Source organism: Protopterus annectens, chromosome 15.part0, assembly GCF_019279795.1.
Source record: "Protopterus annectens isolate FY-2018-M chromosome 15.part0, PAN1.0, whole genome shotgun sequence".
In the NCBI taxonomy this organism is placed as follows: domain Eukaryota; kingdom Metazoa; phylum Chordata; order Ceratodontiformes; family Protopteridae; genus Protopterus; species Protopterus annectens.
Window position 1 is genome coordinate 750,808,227 of NC_056749.1, and position 16,708 is coordinate 750,824,934.

The 16,708-nt window shown below is 42.1% G+C and overlaps 1 protein-coding gene across 3 annotated transcripts in view; it reads left to right on the forward strand.

Moving 5' to 3' along the window:
• The window catches only part of CSTF2 (cleavage stimulation factor subunit 2), a 1,531,011-nt gene that overhangs the window by 1,331,353 nt on the left and 182,950 nt on the right, over positions 1-16,708 (forward strand). For all 3 annotated transcript variants that reach the window (XM_044057611.1, XM_044057609.1, XM_044057610.1), the window contains one exon: positions 4,814-4,968. In XM_044057611.1, the coding sequence (XP_043913546.1) occupies positions 4,814-4,968 (155 nt within the window). The remainder of the gene's footprint in view (positions 1-4,813; positions 4,969-16,708) is intronic.

Consider the following 16,708-nt stretch of genomic DNA (forward strand, 5'->3'; position numbering starts at 1 on the left):
ACTGATTTCCGGACACTCCGGAAAAAAAAACGGAGGGGTGGCAATGCTACCAAGATTTTATCCCCAAAAAAGAAACCTCAGTCAGTGCGGGACACAGGTGGATCCCCTGGGACAAATTTGTGGTTTTCCATCCACTTATCAAGGTTGCGCTTGAAGAGGGTCTGTGAGGTACTCTGTTTGACATGTATGGGAAGTCTGTTCCAGAGAAGGGGCAGTCTGTTTCCAGCAGGTTTTGTTGATGTCACACATTAGATTTAGGCCTTTTGAGCTGGTAATGCGCGAGGAGTTAGACTTGCATATATAAAGCATCTCTAGTAGGGCAGGGTCTGAGATTGCCTTGTAGGCAAGACACAAATCACCTCTGAGCAGTCTGTATGATACTGAGTAGAATGATAGTGATCTGAGCCTGTCTACTTAAGACAGGTGTTGGGAGGCCATGGATTCTCTTTGTAAGGTATTTCTGTGGGCTGTTCAGTTGGTGCAGGTGTTTGGAGCGGTACACACCAAACAGGGCATTGTACTCAATTGTTGCCCTAATGAGGGAGGAGTACAGAGCGGTAATAACCTCTCTGTACTCTTGTATATTGCTGAGGATTAAGTGGGGAATTCCTATCAAGATTGCATGCATATATCTGTTCCTTATTAGCAACATGAGAAAAATTATGCTGCTCCTTTTTCCAACCCGTTTGTATTTAGATGGGTAGAAGCTACTCCCTAATGGCACGTTCTTGAGGTGAAGAGATTACAGATAAGCAATTGTCTTTGGGCTTAACTAGTTAACTTAATAGTCACAGTAATTATAAATTATTCTCAGTATTTGTTAGATTCTGGCTGGTTAGGGTAATGTGTACCATTGAATTAAGGATAGTTTACTGCATGGCCCTTGACACTTCTTAAAATTATAAGTGTTCTGTTTTTATTTACAATCATTTTGTAGGACAGTACTACGTACTGGTACTACTTAAGATTTTCAGTTTGAGTAGAGAAATGTTAATTGTGTGTTTTAGACTGTGCAACTAAATGGTGTGAAGAAAGCATGTGAATAAAAGGATAATTGAAATTGAATTAGTTTGAGGCAAGTCTTTACAGTGTGATCTTGTAGTCATCACAAGTAAGAGTGAATTAAGTAGAATTGGGAGGATTATGAAATTAAATTACCATAAAGGATGGGGGATTCAAGACATTGTCCTTAAGAATCCTCATCTAACGTACCATTTTCCTGTGGTAAAATGATATTTATTTACACAGTTATCTGTCCCTATAAGCTGTCTGAAGAAAACCTTAAACTGATATTAACTTGTTAATTAAAACACACGCAGACACATTTTGCTGTCTTACAGTTCACAAGCGTTTTACTTCCCATGTGCCTCACAAAAAGGAAAGCAATATTTGCTTTCTGCCTTAACTTGCTGTTGCAGTAGAACAAGAGAAAAACAAGGAGAAAAAGTGTTCTGAAAATGGAACACCATAGAGGTAAACTCATTGGTTATAAGAGGAAAAGCAGTCCTGTCCCTGTCTCTCTCTGTCTCACCCACACTTTTTGCATTTCTTTTTCCCAACTGCCTACCAACCATCAGAACCTCTCTTGGTTGGCCTATTTGTTCCTATAACTAGGTGAGAACTGACCTAGAACAGTCATCATCCAGGCAATCCGTGATGGCTGGAACATTTTTCCCCTTTCCTTAATGCACGCGTATTAGGCAGGGTGCAGAAGAGGAATGTGCAGTGGGCTCCTGTCCGTAATGAACATCCCTTCACTTCTACAAGGTGAATTGCCTTCATGCAGCCCACCCCCCCTAGCAACAAGAGCAGTGGCCTCTCTGGTCTCCACCAGTGAAACTACACTTTCCTGTGTGCATCCAAATGCATGGAAGTCTTCCTGCCAACCCCCAAGGGAGTCAAATGGGTCTCGCCTCTTCACTCCTACCCCTCCCTGCCTGGCTCCTCCAGTGTTGGGGCCACTGATTGAATCCCATTTGTCTGGGGTCACAGTTCGGTCTCCATTCTCCTGTGCCTTGTTCCTGGACATATGGTAATGTAGAGTTGATGGCTGGTCATATTCTCCTTCTCTTGTTTGAGAATATTCTTAAGTACCTTTCCACGTTTTCCTCTGATCTGATTCTGCACCTTCTGACAAAATTCAGAAAAAAAAAAAAAAACAACCAGAACTTCATCTCACTAACTTGTGGTGGCTGGGATGAATGTGATGTCAAGGTGATAATGGCCTAACTGTTCAGAAATATACACCAGTACAACTCAAGGTAATTTGTTGGGATTGGGAGACTATCATATCCACCGTTGATGTGGGCTGTTCCTTTGACTGTCTTTTAGCTCCTGACTTTTCAGCGGGAGTGACAGTAATACCTGAAGGTGCTAGAAAGTGCTTCACCCAGAAGACTTTTTCTCCAAGTGGAAGAAAGTTACATCTGGTTTGAAACTGAGCCATTCTTACAGGTTCGTAGGTGTGTACTAGGCTAAGACCACTGGGTCCTTAAGCTTTAGTCATCCATCCCAAATCCCTGACAAGGTATGGTATCCTTGGTAAGTGTATGCAGGGGCTTGGGAGATGAATCATTTGCAAGAAGGGGCCTAGGAGATGAACCATTTAAAGGGTGCATGTGTCCATTAGAGGCACCGGTCCAAACCGGGCGTGAATGTCTGGTAATCCATCCAGTTGTCAGTTACACTTGACTTGACTCTGAGTCTACCAATTTGCAGGTGATCCTGACCTGTTTAAAGGCAAGGCACTTGTTTGACATGATCTTTATTATTCCATAGCCAAGGTGAATGCTTTTGACCTTTAGCCACATTACAGCCTTGTGTAGGGTAAAGCTGTGTCCCAGCATTAGCTTATCAAGGTCTGTCTTAGCCTACTTGTGAAAAAATCCCCCTTTTCAAATCGGCTGATTCAGTGACTGTGAATTTTGCCTCATGGAATGTGCTTTCTTGCTAGCCATTACAGCTGCCCATAGGATCCCCAAGCTTCAGTCCATTTATTGAAGAGAATTCTGGCTGTTGACAAGGATTGGTTTTCTTATAAGACCAGCATGTGTTTTCCTCAGTAATGATCTGAGATCTTGTCTTATACCAGTTTATTCAGCTCTTATATTCCTTTCCTGGAGCAGAAACTAGAGAAATTGTCCTGTATACTCTTGAAATTCATCCTTTTAGTTTTGTTGACTGGGTTAATCTCAGTAAGGGTTACCTGTTGTCTTTCAGGAGAGAACTAAGGTGATATTCATAGTGACAAGGGTAGTTTGATCAAAACACTAGGGAAATTGTCCGACGCTTCTTTAAGTGCAGTGAGGTCTTTTGCATTCAACTGAACTGCCACCATCCTAGGAACATGGGACCTTGGTTTAATGTCTCACCCAAAGGAAGGCACTTCAGCAGTGTAAGACTACTCTTAAGCTGCATCACATTGTCAGTACTGGAACATGAATCCAAGCAGTTTGTGTAAGAATAGAACCCACAGCTTTCTGTTCTTCCAGACATAAAAGGCTGTTGTGCTACTTATTGTTCCATTGTTATTTGTTACTGCACTTGCAGCCCAAGTTCTGGTTCTGTCTGAAAAAGTATACAAGGTAAGGAAGACAAACCAATTATTTCCTCATGCCCCAGATAGGGAGAGGCTGCCTGTGGTGAAGTATCCCCTTTCCAAGAGGACTGCTTACTGCATAGTTTTTGCTACCAGGCAACTCGATGCTTATTGATAAATGCTGTCACATGCCCCTAAGATGGGGTGTGGCTGCTTCTTTTGCCTGTTTCAAGAATATGTCCACTGCAAACATTTGCGTCCTTGTCTGTTCAAACATAGTCAGTGAAAACACTGTTGTCCGAGTCATGATTCCATGGTTGTCTCTCCTTTGACACCTCTGTGCTTCAGGACTCAGTCTATTGAGACTTCACAGTTAAGCTTTCCTGTATCTCCTGCCACTATAAATTTTGAACGTTATTTATTGCTTTGGATTGTTCTCAAGAGTTCCCCAATGCAGAGAGCCCTTGAAATCAGGTGCTAGAGAGTTCTGTACTCACTATATCAGTTAATCTGTAAGAAGGACCTCATCATCAAGTGCCTATTGCTGTCCTTTCCATCCCTCTGTTTGTGGACAGCCTCATCATTTAACATCACTGAATGAATTGTCCTGATTTGTATAAAAGTGTATTTTGTACTCTTTGACTTTCAGGTGTGCTTCCCTTGCGCAAAGTGTCAAATCTGAGAGCACAGAATCTCAGTGCATCTTGCTAGCTGTGCACATGATGGCAGAAAGAGGTGGGCATTCTTAGTTATTAAAGCTGATTTCAGAATTTTACCATTGTGCCAAGCAGGGCATACCAAGAGAAAAACTTTTAATACAATTCACTGCAGTAGGCCATTATATACATCACTTGATTTTGTGTGCACATACTTGGTAACTCCATTGCTTTGAATGATTACAAAATTGATATGTTATGAGTTACTGTCAAGGTTTTCTTTCATATACATCTACTGTTGACAGCAGGTTTACCTTAGTTGTGTTTTCTAAGGGCTGTAGGCAGTGAAGTGATGCCAAAGTGCTTTGGCATGTGACACAGTACATCAGGAAGCAGGTAGTGCTGTTTCCTGGGAAGTGCTGCTGAGGTGCACAGACAAAAGAAATTGTTGGATGGAGCTGAACTCCAGTTTTATCCAAGCTTGGCTTTATTGTGGGGCATATAGTTTTTGAGCAATTTTTCACACATTCATGGAATCTGAGAACATGAGGTAGTTAATTGCCAAGTGCATTTGTCATTAAAAAGTAAGTAATGAATGGTTTTCTTTTTTTTTTTTCAGCTGGAAGAGACCCTAGAAGTATGGATGCACGCAATATGGAGTCACGTGTACCAGTCCCTGCACCTAGAGTAACCATGCCAGGAGGAGGTGGAGGTGGAATTCCAAACCAAGGACCAATCCCTATGTCAAGTAGTGGGCCCCAAGTTCCTAGACCGGTACTGATGGCAAAGGCTTTTGGCATATTTTCAAAGTAACAGTGTTTTATATGTATTTCAGTGATTGCTATATATGGTGGTTTAATAAGAAGCTTTTCCTTGTATTGATCTGCTTCATTAGCCATTGCTAATAAAGTTGTGAATTTATTATTGAATGAAGGAATCAACTTCAGGTAGAATATATTAGTTTTACAGTGCTGAGAGTAAAGGTAGTCTTCATAACAGGCATGTGCACTAGGTCTGACAATTTGTGAAGTGTATTAACTTTTGCTGCCTCGCATACATTTGGAACAAGTGCTGTGACTGGTCGTTCACATGATCACAATAAGTACACCATGGGTCTGCATAGTCCCAAATTAGTCCTCACAAATTAGTTGTCATAGTTTACAAAAAACTAGAAAATTGAGCTGCTGTTTTGCCCTTTGTTGTTCTGAGTGACTGTTGTTAACGTGGCCTTTCCAGAATGTACTGTAATATTCATAGATGATCTTTATTTGGATCACTGCTCCAGTAGTAGCTAGCTGCAAGTGGACATCTGCCCACTCAGCCCAGCTGCAACAACTTTTCAGACCAGACCCACAAGGAAATTAACAGTATTAAAAATGACTCATTCAAGCACTGGAAGCCTACTTCACCCCTTTGGGACAGGGCCAATGAGATTGCATGTGCCCAGGATTGCTCGATAACTTCCAGCTTCAGGAATACACATATGCTTCCTGGATAAAAGAGGCAGTCAACCCATGAGTTCATTCCTTTTTGCCACAAATTTATGCTATATTTCAGTCCAAAACTAGCAGCTTTTAAGTCCAATTCTGACTCCGATCTCAAAATAATTTATTGGAAAACCTAAATAACCTATTAGGAAAAACTTTTTATTGCTAATTTCTAATGTTTTTTTCCTGGTGAACTGTTTTAAGGAAACCTGTTCTTTCCCATAGCATGCCCATTGTAGGACTGAAAATCCTTTACAGTTGCAAATATAATATTATATCCCTAAAAAAGAGCTATATTGTAAGTTTCTTTTCTGCTTAGCAGAGTTCTACCTTTTAGTAGACTTCGAGTAGGGCAGGTTTTACCAGGATAACCCACAGAAGTAGAGGTGGGCCTCTTTCTCTACTTACCTGGTGCAGAAAAAGTTGGAAGCCCTAATGCAGTTGTGAGCTGTAGAGTTGCTCTAGTTTCCTGCTTACATGATGGTAATCAGCTGTATAAAAAAAGACCCAGAGGAAGGATCACCATCACAAGAAAGTTAAAGGCAAGAGAACTTTTAAAAATGGACTCTGTCAAAGAGCGGTAGCTTTTTCCACCCCTGTGGAGCAGGCTGAAGGATTCCATAACTGGAAAGGTGGTTCCCCAGCTCCTGGAGCTAGCATTAGTCTTGCCTGCTGGTCTCTGCTTAACCTAGCTGGAGACAGACAAGTTAGGAGGTTCTAGCACATTTTCCTGGGCGTTATCCATGTAGCAGGTATGCAAAACACAGAGGAAATGTTACTGAAATCTACTGACACTATCATCCAGAAAGAGATTGTGGCTTCATCTGGAAAGGAGGTTTCTGTTCTGAATATTGTTTGAGAACTGACCCAGGAACAATGCATCTGTTCATGACCATATTTCCAAGTGCTTCCAGGTGGTGTAGTGGGCTGTCCATACAACTCCTTGCCCTCGGAAGTTCATTCATATGAATTAAGTACATCCATCATTGTGCAGACCTCACAGGACGCTGCACCTCCATTGCCTGGAATTCCTGTGTCGCACTACAGCCTGGCATTGTAGGGCTTTAAAAAACTAGCCTAGGAGCTATTGCCATGGAGGCTGAAGTGACAGCCTTCTACCACTAAGCCCTGTACCTTGGGTACCAAGCTTGCCAATAGAAAACCAAGGTCATGCCCTGAGAGAAGTGCTGGTATTGATAATCTAAGATGATATCTGAAACCAAAGGAGGTACCTGAACCTGCTTGGCTTGGATGAGCCAAAATCCCCTATTCTGCTCTCTCCATTTATTTGAGGCCATGTGCTGATATTCCCGGAGTCCTGTTTTTTTAGCCACCTGTCACAAAAATGTTTGTCTGGTTTTGTAGGCTGCAGCAGGCTTCTTAGTCTGCTTTACAAGAACTTTATGGCAGACACAACTGTTGTACCCGTGGATACTACCAGGGGTCTAAGTTGGCTGCAGCCCCCATTACTGTCCTTAACAATGCTGATCTAGTTTAGGAAAAAGGTTTCCTACTCTGGTACCCTTGCTTTCAAGACCATCCGTTTCCAGAGGCACATGATTAAGTACTATGGGATGATTTTGAAGCAGACTGAGGAATCAACCTCAACATGCCCCAAATTAAACCCTGAAGGTGCAACTAACCATATTGTTCTCATCATTCAGAAGATGGGCAAGTGCTTAACAGTATGTGGGTACAATCCTGTAGATATAGCAGCAGCAGGATCTTTCATCAGGAAACATGCTTAGCGGAAAATACAACCCTTACAAGATGATGTGAAAGGACAGCTTCAGAAGACTGTTCTGAACAGGAGTCTCATGTTTGGTCCTCTCATACAGAAGACCTAAAAAATTTGGAAGAAAAGGAGAAGCTATGGGGAGAGTGAAGCAATTATTCCACCCACCTGTTTGTAGTTAAAGCAGTAATTACCAATCTAAATAATGAAGGTTATGCTTGATAAGTTGTCAGAATTGGGACCATATATCACATGCATGTGTCAAAAACAGATCTATTACCACCTGTAACATAATGTCCTACAACAGTATAATAGCTATGAATGAAAAATTGTGCTGTGATTTAATTTATGTAGACTTAACTTCAGCCTTTAATAGTATCATGCACAAAACACTTATCAATAAATTAGAACTAGGTATTGAAGTATTCTTAAGATGAATAGCTGTATGGCTTAAAATAGCACATGGGAAGTATCATACAGCAGTTGGACAGGTGAAATTCTAGGTTACAGTCAGGGTGTCCCCCAGGGCTCTGTCCTAAGCCCATACTTAGTTAGGCTATATATTTCTCATCTGAGGTGTTCTGCAGTCTATATGCAGATGACTTGAAATGTGTTACAGGTAGGGCATGTCTGCAAAAGAGCTTGACTAGATCATTCATTTTGGTACAGGAGAATAATATGCTCATAAATCCATCAAAAACTACACGTGAGATTTCAGAGAAATAGATTGAAGAATGAATATTTAATACTGTGAACAGTGATTGAAACTGTAGATTCCTTTAAGGACCTGGATGGAAGGATAGATCCAGCTTTGAATTTTTTTAATCATATCAACCATTTGGTTAATAGTTCTAAAGCTGTAGACGGTATAAAAAGATTTGTTAAATATAGGAAGTCAGAAATGATGAAATCATTGTTTGGAAGTTACATTAGACCAAAACTAGAGTTTGAAATCACACTATGGAAACCTCATAAGAAAAGAAGCATGAGCAAATTGGAAAGAGTACATTGGAAATGTTCCGAGGACATCCAATGGATGTGAACATTTAACTTATTATGGAAGACTACAATATCTGAACCTGTACATTGTTTTGTATAGATATTTTAGAGAAGACTTTATTTAGGCATATATAGCATTTAGAGACAACTACCTCTGGGTATGTTTGGGATTATCAAAAAGTAGAGAATTATCAGACAACCAGTGTAGAAAGATATATAGCAATGAGATATGTATTAATTGGTTCTCTGAAAGAGTAGCTGATGTGTAGAGTTAAGACTACCAGCTTATATTAAAGCAGCACCATCTTTGATATTTTTCAGAACAACTGGGGACACACATGGGAATGACTGTATTGGTTTATTTTTAGGTTAGAATGGTATTATTGGCTGTTCTTGAAGTATTTGTATGCATGTCCTTACTGTAGGGGTTCATCTTGCACCATTCCTTGAGTATCATCACTTGTTAGGTCTGACGATAAAGCAGTTTTCTTCGAAATAAAACAGAAACCAGAGATCCCTTCCACCTAAGGTACCTTTAGAAATTTAAGAAAACTACCTACTCCTCTAAGTTATACATTGTCAAGCTTCAAATCCCAACCAAACCTAGTTAACAACACCGAGTATGCAGAAATGTATGCCACCACACAATACCAGTATGTAAACAGCTGCATAGATGCAGATGTACCCTGTAGGAATAAGTGTAGAACAAACCCCAGAAACAAACCTGCATGGTCGAACCATATTATCAACAAGATTTATAATAAAAGGAAAATAATTTTCACCAAATGTAAGAAGAGTAATTCCCACAATGTCAGAGCCCTTGTCACAGAAATAAACAACTCAAGAGAGAAATAAAATCCACCAAAGCCAAGTTTGAAGCTAAAGTAGCTACCCAAGCCAAAGACAATAAAAAGGCATTTTTTTAGTTATGTTTAATCTCAAAAGTGCAACACAGCAATGCACTGAACAATGTTACCTACACTGGGGATGAAGATATAGCTAATCTATTGGCCAGTAGAATTAGCTGTAACTTTACCACCTCTCTCCCCTCCATCTGTCCCACTTAAAACTGGCTCACCTTCAGCTATCACCCAAAACCAAGTGCTGTCAAAGGCTAAAAAAAATAATGCATTGATGGGTCCTGACAGTATCCCTGGATGCATCTTAAATAGCATGAAGCATGATTTTAGCCATTCCCCTAAAAACACTGTACAGTCTCAGCCTCCATACAAGTTTTGTACCAAGCAAATTGAGAACAACTCCAGTCGTTCCCTTGCAAAAGAGATAACCTTCCACAGACCCAGGCAATAAGAGATCCATAAGTCTTACCAGCCACATATGCAAAGCCATGAAAAGACTTATGGAATTAATCAATCAAGACACAGGGGACCTCCAAACACTAGACCCGCCTCAGTTTGAATTAGTCAAGAGCTTACTCAACTTGGTGGACTTTTATTTATTTTTTGAAAAGGTCACCAAAGCAGTGAATGAAGATAAAATGGTACGCAGCACATACTCTACTTACTTGACCAAAGCTTTTGACAAAATTTCCCACTCGGGTATAGTAGGAAAGCTAAGCAAATGGAGAATAAACCCATATGTCACCTGGTGGATTGCCTTCTAGCTCAGAGCTAGAACACAGATAATCAAAATAGGGAAGTTACCTCCACAAAGAGACCAGTCACCAGTGGAGTCCTCTAGGGTAATGTCCTGGGAACTCTGTTTGGCATCTACTTTTCTGAAGTAAAAGCCAATACCAAAGGGTTCTGGCTGAGTAAGTTTGCAGGTGACCCCAATGAATTAGCCATCCTGCAGGAAGGTTTCTCTCAAATAAACAACCTGCGTCAGTCATGGTCTGAAACTAAATGCCAGAAATGCAGTACTGTATCCTTTGGGAGATGGTCTATCCCAAGGAACTGCCACATTGACAATATACCCCCAAGAGTTGACCTAGTTGTTTGGGATTTGGGAACTTATATGGACAGTGACCTAACCTTTGGCCAACACATGTTATTGTAAGAAAGTCCTGTACTGCACAGCTTAAAACCAAGGGATTTGTGTCTAGCTCTAGAGATGTCATTGTCCCCTTTAGTCAGCCTTCATTAGGCCAGTCATTGAATGTAATACCCCCTTTGGCATGTGTCTGTCCAGACACATGCAACAACTGAAACGCCCCCAGAGATACCTTAATAATAAAAAAATACAAAGCCTAAGCAACATGTCCTACATGGACTAAATCTCAAACCCTGTCAATGTACTGTGTATCGTACAGACTGTTAAAAAGTGACTGACTTTTTCTGGCATGCAAGGCATCCTCTGACCCATTACTGATGGATTTACTGCACATCAGCAAGTAAGATGGCATCAGAAATACTCGTTTTCGGGATCTAAACCTCTTTTGCAACATCAACATAATGGTTTAAAGGGACAGGTAGGTCACAGAAGATACTGCTACTATGGAACAAACTCCCCATTCACATAAAACAAAGTTCATCCTTGCCCATTTTCAGCAGCAACTTAAAAATATGGATGGGAAATATAAAACTTAACCCTTGTACTACTAATGGACAGATGCAGCTCCTAAATGCTTTATCCCATGCATGGGTCCCCTCAAAATATCTGTAGTATGATCCCATTTATTCTTATTAGGGGTAATATATATATAATTATTGACCATGGGATGGGTAAAGCCAGTCTATAACCAAATGGGAAATTGGCTAGGCTTAAAATGGCCTACAAGGGCAGCTAGCCTAGTACTTGCCTATAAACTTGTGTATGTATGTTTCTACACATCAACCTTTCTACAACCATCAAGGTCAGCAGGTTAGACAGAAAAGGGCTTTCACCTCTTGGAAATAGTCTCTCAGGGCCTTCTGAGCAATCATGACTACTTCACTATGTCTTTCAGGCTACAGAAGAAACATCAAGATGTTCTTCGTGTTTCACTGTTGCAGTCATCACATTTGGATTATCTGCTTGCAGTAGCCCTCAGTCGGCCTGATTAACAAAGTCTTGGGTCCTGCGTCGGTTGCTATCTCTTCTTCCATGACGTCAGGTCATCAGGGGTATAAAACATGCAGCCGACGCCATTACATCAGCCTTTCTTGCCATGCGGTGCCCGAAGCAGAAGCAGTTCGCAAGTGCCGGTTGGCCGACTTCTGAAATTTTCGTTTTCGAGTTTCAGAACCGAAGTCTTCGACTAAAAGTTAAGTACCCCATTGGGGAAACTTTTTCTTGCTCTAAACCGATGTCAGTAAAAGTATTTGCATTTCCTGTGGAAAGCAAATACCTCATAAAGATTTTCATTCGTACTGTATTCCTTGCCTAGGCCCTGACCACAGCGTACCTCGCTTTCAGTTTTGTGCCTTATTTAAACCACGAACTATCCATCGTAGATATATTTTCGCTTCTAAATATTTTGGTGCTCGGTTCAATTATCCTGATATGTCTTCGGTAAGCCATCCGACTACCAACATTCCAAAAAAACGCAAAGATGAAGACAGAGACAGGCTGCCTAGGTCCAAAACTGCCGACAACGCTTCTCCTAAGCCAGTTGCCAGTTCGCCAGTACTCAGTGAGGTGTTTTCACAGCCCCTGATACCCGCTACTTCAGATTCGCAGGCCTCTACTGAGACCCATTCGGAGTCTGGAATGCCACAATATCTCTACCTTGAATGGGTCCGGAGCAGCTGTGCAGGCACCGGCTTCTGAGGGTGTATTCAGGCCTACTGACTTGCATATTAAACCAACGCCATCTTCTTCTTCAAGGCCTAAAACTCGAACCATGCCTAGAAAACTGACGCCCAGACTGCATGGTCAGGCATCTATGTCTAAAAAATAAATAAGAATGGATGAAGACCTTATTACTTTAATCAGGGGAAGCCAACCTTCCCCCAAGACACCTAGGACTGAGTTTGCTTATGATTCTTCGACCAGGATTCTGAAATTTCTGTCTCCTCTGATGACCAGGATTTACCCTTATCTACCTATGAGGATTCAGATGCTGAGAACTGTATTCCCTCTGTTTCCCCCTCAGAGGATTTCTCTTTTGGTGAAACCTTGCATACTCTCAGGGAGCATTTTCGCTGGGAAAGTCAGGATTTCTCTGATTCTAAAAAGAGGCTTAGGAATTTCTTACTCCTGCCCCAGTACAGGCCTTTAGCTATACCTCCTGTACTGGACATTGTGGATGATGCCTTTTCTTAATCTAGCTTGGCCCTGACTCTTTACTTCCTGCTCTCAGAAAACCTGGTAGATATTACAGGGTTCCTGACTCTCATAAGTTCCTTTTCAAAAATCCTACTGCGGATCCTGAAACCATTTCACAGGGACCCAAGGGCATTAAAGCTACTACTGCCAAAAATCCTACCCCCTCTGATACAGAATCCAGGGCGCTGGATAGATGGGGTAAGAAGGTATACACTTCTGCAACTTTGGCCATTAGGGCCCTGAATTGCCAGTTTCATATGCTAAAGTATCAGCAGCATATTATTGGATTGCTTAAACAGAAAATGATGTTGATTCCTGATTGTGCTAAAAATAAGGATTTACAGGATTTAATGCATTCTGCTGAACAAGTTGGTAAACATACTTTGCAATGTGGTTTTGATGCACTAGAGGCATCTTGCATGGCTGCTGCAACTGGGTCTGTACTTAGAAGGCATGCTTGGCTTAAGAAACAATCCTTGCCAGATCATGTTAAAGTGAAATTACTGGATGCTCCGTTAAATCAGGACCGTCTGTTTGGCAACAAGGCAGAAGAAGTTCTTAAAAAGATGGAGGGAAAAGCCAAATCTATGCAGACTGTTAAAGATTTTTTACAAGTACAACCTCCAAGATTTAGTAGGCATTGGCCTTCTAAGAATTGGTCCTTTCCTGCCATTTCCAGACCTTCTCAGTCCAAACCCAGATCCAGCTGAGCACCCAGGCTTCAATCCCAGGAGACACACAGGACTAAGCAGTGGGGGGGGGGGTCTCCACTTCCAAACCTGGGAGTAATAAAACTCCCCCCTATGGTAAACTGTCTCAATTACTTCTTTTTAAAACTTCCAAGCACTTCTCAACTGTCTGCCCCTTTGGAGGAAAGATTGCACTTCATGCAAAGAACTGGGGACTCATTACCCAGGACAAATGGGTTTTAAATATAGCTTCCCAAGGATACAGATTTCACTTCCACACGTTTCAAACTCCAAAAGGTTGGTCGGATCTACCTCCAAATCAGTGGGCAGAGGCCCAAAAGCAAGTACTCTCTCTCTTAAGCATAGGGGCTATTCATTTGGTACCAGAAGAGGAAAAGGGACAAGGTTTCTACTCAAGACTTTTCCTGGTACCCGGAAAAGACAATTCATGGCATCCTATCTTGGACCTGTCTACTCTAAACACCTTTTTGGTGATTCCAAAATTCAACATGCTGACCCTTCACCAGTTGCTTCCTATGCTAGGCAAAGATGCCTGGTTGACAACACTAGATTTAAAGAAAGCATACCTGCACATCACAATCAGGGAATCTTTCAGAAGATACCTATGCTTCAAAGCAGGCTACACGCACCATCAGTTCTCTGCACTGCCCTTTGGCTTATCTACTGCGCCCAGTGTATTCACAAAGTGCCTCGCTCCAGTCATTGCATTTTGCAGGCAAAGAAATATTCAAATATACCCATACCTGGACGATTGTCTAATTCAGGCAGAAAGCCAGGACATGCCTTTGAAACATCTGGCCTTTGTACAGAGGGTGCCAACTTGTCTGGGTTACACCATAAACGAAAAGAAATCACACCTGATACCCTGTCAACAAGTCATATTCCTGGGAGCAAGCTTGATTACAACTTCCCAGATGGCTTTCCTCATGCCAGAGAAACAAATTCATTTGACAGCCTACTTCAAACAAGTGGTTACAAAAACCCTGCTATCTGCAAGGCAAATACTGCAAGACTTGGGGTTCATGGCCTCCTGCATTCTTCTAATTCCATATGCAAGACTGCATATGAGGAAACTACAATGGTATCTAAAAAGCCTATGGTGTCTAGAAGCAATGATTCCTATCATACCATGCCTACGCTTAAGAGTTCCTTTGGTGGGCAGAGGCCTGCCACCAAAACAAGGGACTATCATTCACACTACCCCCTGCCGCCCAAACCGTAACAACAGACGCATCAGACTATGCATTGGGGGGCTCAACTGGCAGGGAAGTGCATTCAGGGCAAATGGAACCCAAGTCAAATGCACTTGCATATCAATCAAAAAGAAATGTTAGCTGTACAGAATGCTCTGACAGCCTTCAAGGACCACATTCTATCAGGACAATTAATGGTAAAGACTGACAACACCACTGTTATGTGGTACATAAACAAGCAGGGGGGTATGCATTCTTACCCCCTCTCCAGACTAGCCATGGCATTGTGGAACACAGCCTTGAGCTACCAAGTGCATTTACATGCACAATTCCTGCCAGGAAACTAAATACACTGGCAGACGAACTATGCAGAAACCTCATGGACCCACACGAGTGGAAACTGGAACCAAGGATTTTCAACATGTTGACAAGCAAATGGGGGAGCCCAGATATAGATCTGTTTGCCTCCCCCCAGAACTATCAGTTGGACACATTTTGCACAAGGACTCCCCACAGACAAGCTTGGAAAGTGGATGCTCTGTCCTTCAGCTGGAAAAACCTATCCGTTTATGCCTTTGCTCCTCTGCCTCTGCTCTCTAAGCTACTACTAAAGATCAAGCAAGACAAACCAAGGACGATTTTGATTGCACCAGACTGGCCACGCCAACAATGGTAGCCCCTCTTGCGCAGTGTCACTGTTGGCCCCATGGCACCTGCCTCAGACTCCTACCCTGCTCTCTCAGCAGGAGAACCAGATTCTGCACCCTCAGCTTCAAACACTGAACCTAGCAGCCTGGCTAATTACCTGATCTCTCCTTTACCATCCCTCAGTAAACCAGTGATGGATATCATTTTAGAGGCAAGGAGGCCTAGTACTAGAAAATCTTATGGTGAAAAATGGAAAAGATTCTGTGCCTGGAACCAATCTCAAGGGATAAGCACAGCAGTGCCCAAATTTGCCTCAGATTTTACAATACTTAACTGAGATGCTTGACAAGGGCCTGTCTTTTTCCTCAATAAAAATGCACACCTCAGCCATTTCAGCTCATTATAACACAGAGCCTACCCTCTTCTCCCATCCACTACTCAAGCAGTTCCTTAGAGGGGCCAAAAATTTAAGACCAACCAAGAGAGCTCCAACTCCAGCCTGGGACCTTAACTTTGTATTGGAGAAACTCAGCCTTCCTCCTTTTGAGCCAACTGCTACTGCAGATTTAAAATTCTTTTCTTGGAAAACAGCTTTCCTGTTAGTAATCACTTCAGCAAGAAGGGTACCGGAATTACAGGCCCTTACGGCAGTGGAGCCTTTCATCATCTTTCATGCGGAAAGGGTGTCCTTCAGGATCAATCCCTCTTTCATGCCCAAGGTGGTATCCAGTGTGGCCCTTAATCAATCCATTCATTTGCCAACCTTCTTTCCTAATCCACAGAACAAAGGGGAATGGATACTGCACTCCTTAGATGTGCACAGACAACTTGCATTGTACTTGGACAGGACTAAACCTCAAAGGAAATCTGAACAACTGATGGTGGCATTTGCTGCAGGGACAGAGGGAAAGGCTGTTTCAAAGCAAACCATTTCTAAATGGATAGGCCATTGCATTCATTTCTGCTATAAGCACCATGGGAAGCCTATCCCACAGGGGATCAGACCCCATTCAACCAGGGCTGCATCTACCTCTACAGCCTTTCTAAGAGGAGTACCTACCAGGGACATCCTAGAAGCTGCTACCTGGAGTTCTGTACATACTTTCACCAAGCATTACCATTTGCCAATTTTCTCTAAATCCAGAGCTGGCTTTGCCACTGCAGTCTTGCAGGACCTTATAGCTGGTCCTAATGCTATCTAAATTCCTCCTCCCATCCTTAGCTTTGGGAATCTACCCAAATGTGATGACTGCAACAGTGAAACACGAAGAACATAGTACAGTTGTGTACACTTACCATAAATGTCGATGTTCAAGTGTATTCACTGTTGCAGTCCTGGTTACCCTCCCTCCAGCCCCCTGACTTCTTTTGGCTATACTTCTCTCCTTTACTATGCTTGAAAGCTTTTTGGTGTATTTGCTTTTTTGTTGGAGGTATAACCTTGTATATATTTATAGATTTAATTGCTTCCCATTAGGGGGGCACCTGACATCTGGGGCATGAAAAACCGATGTAATGGCGTCTGCTGCATGT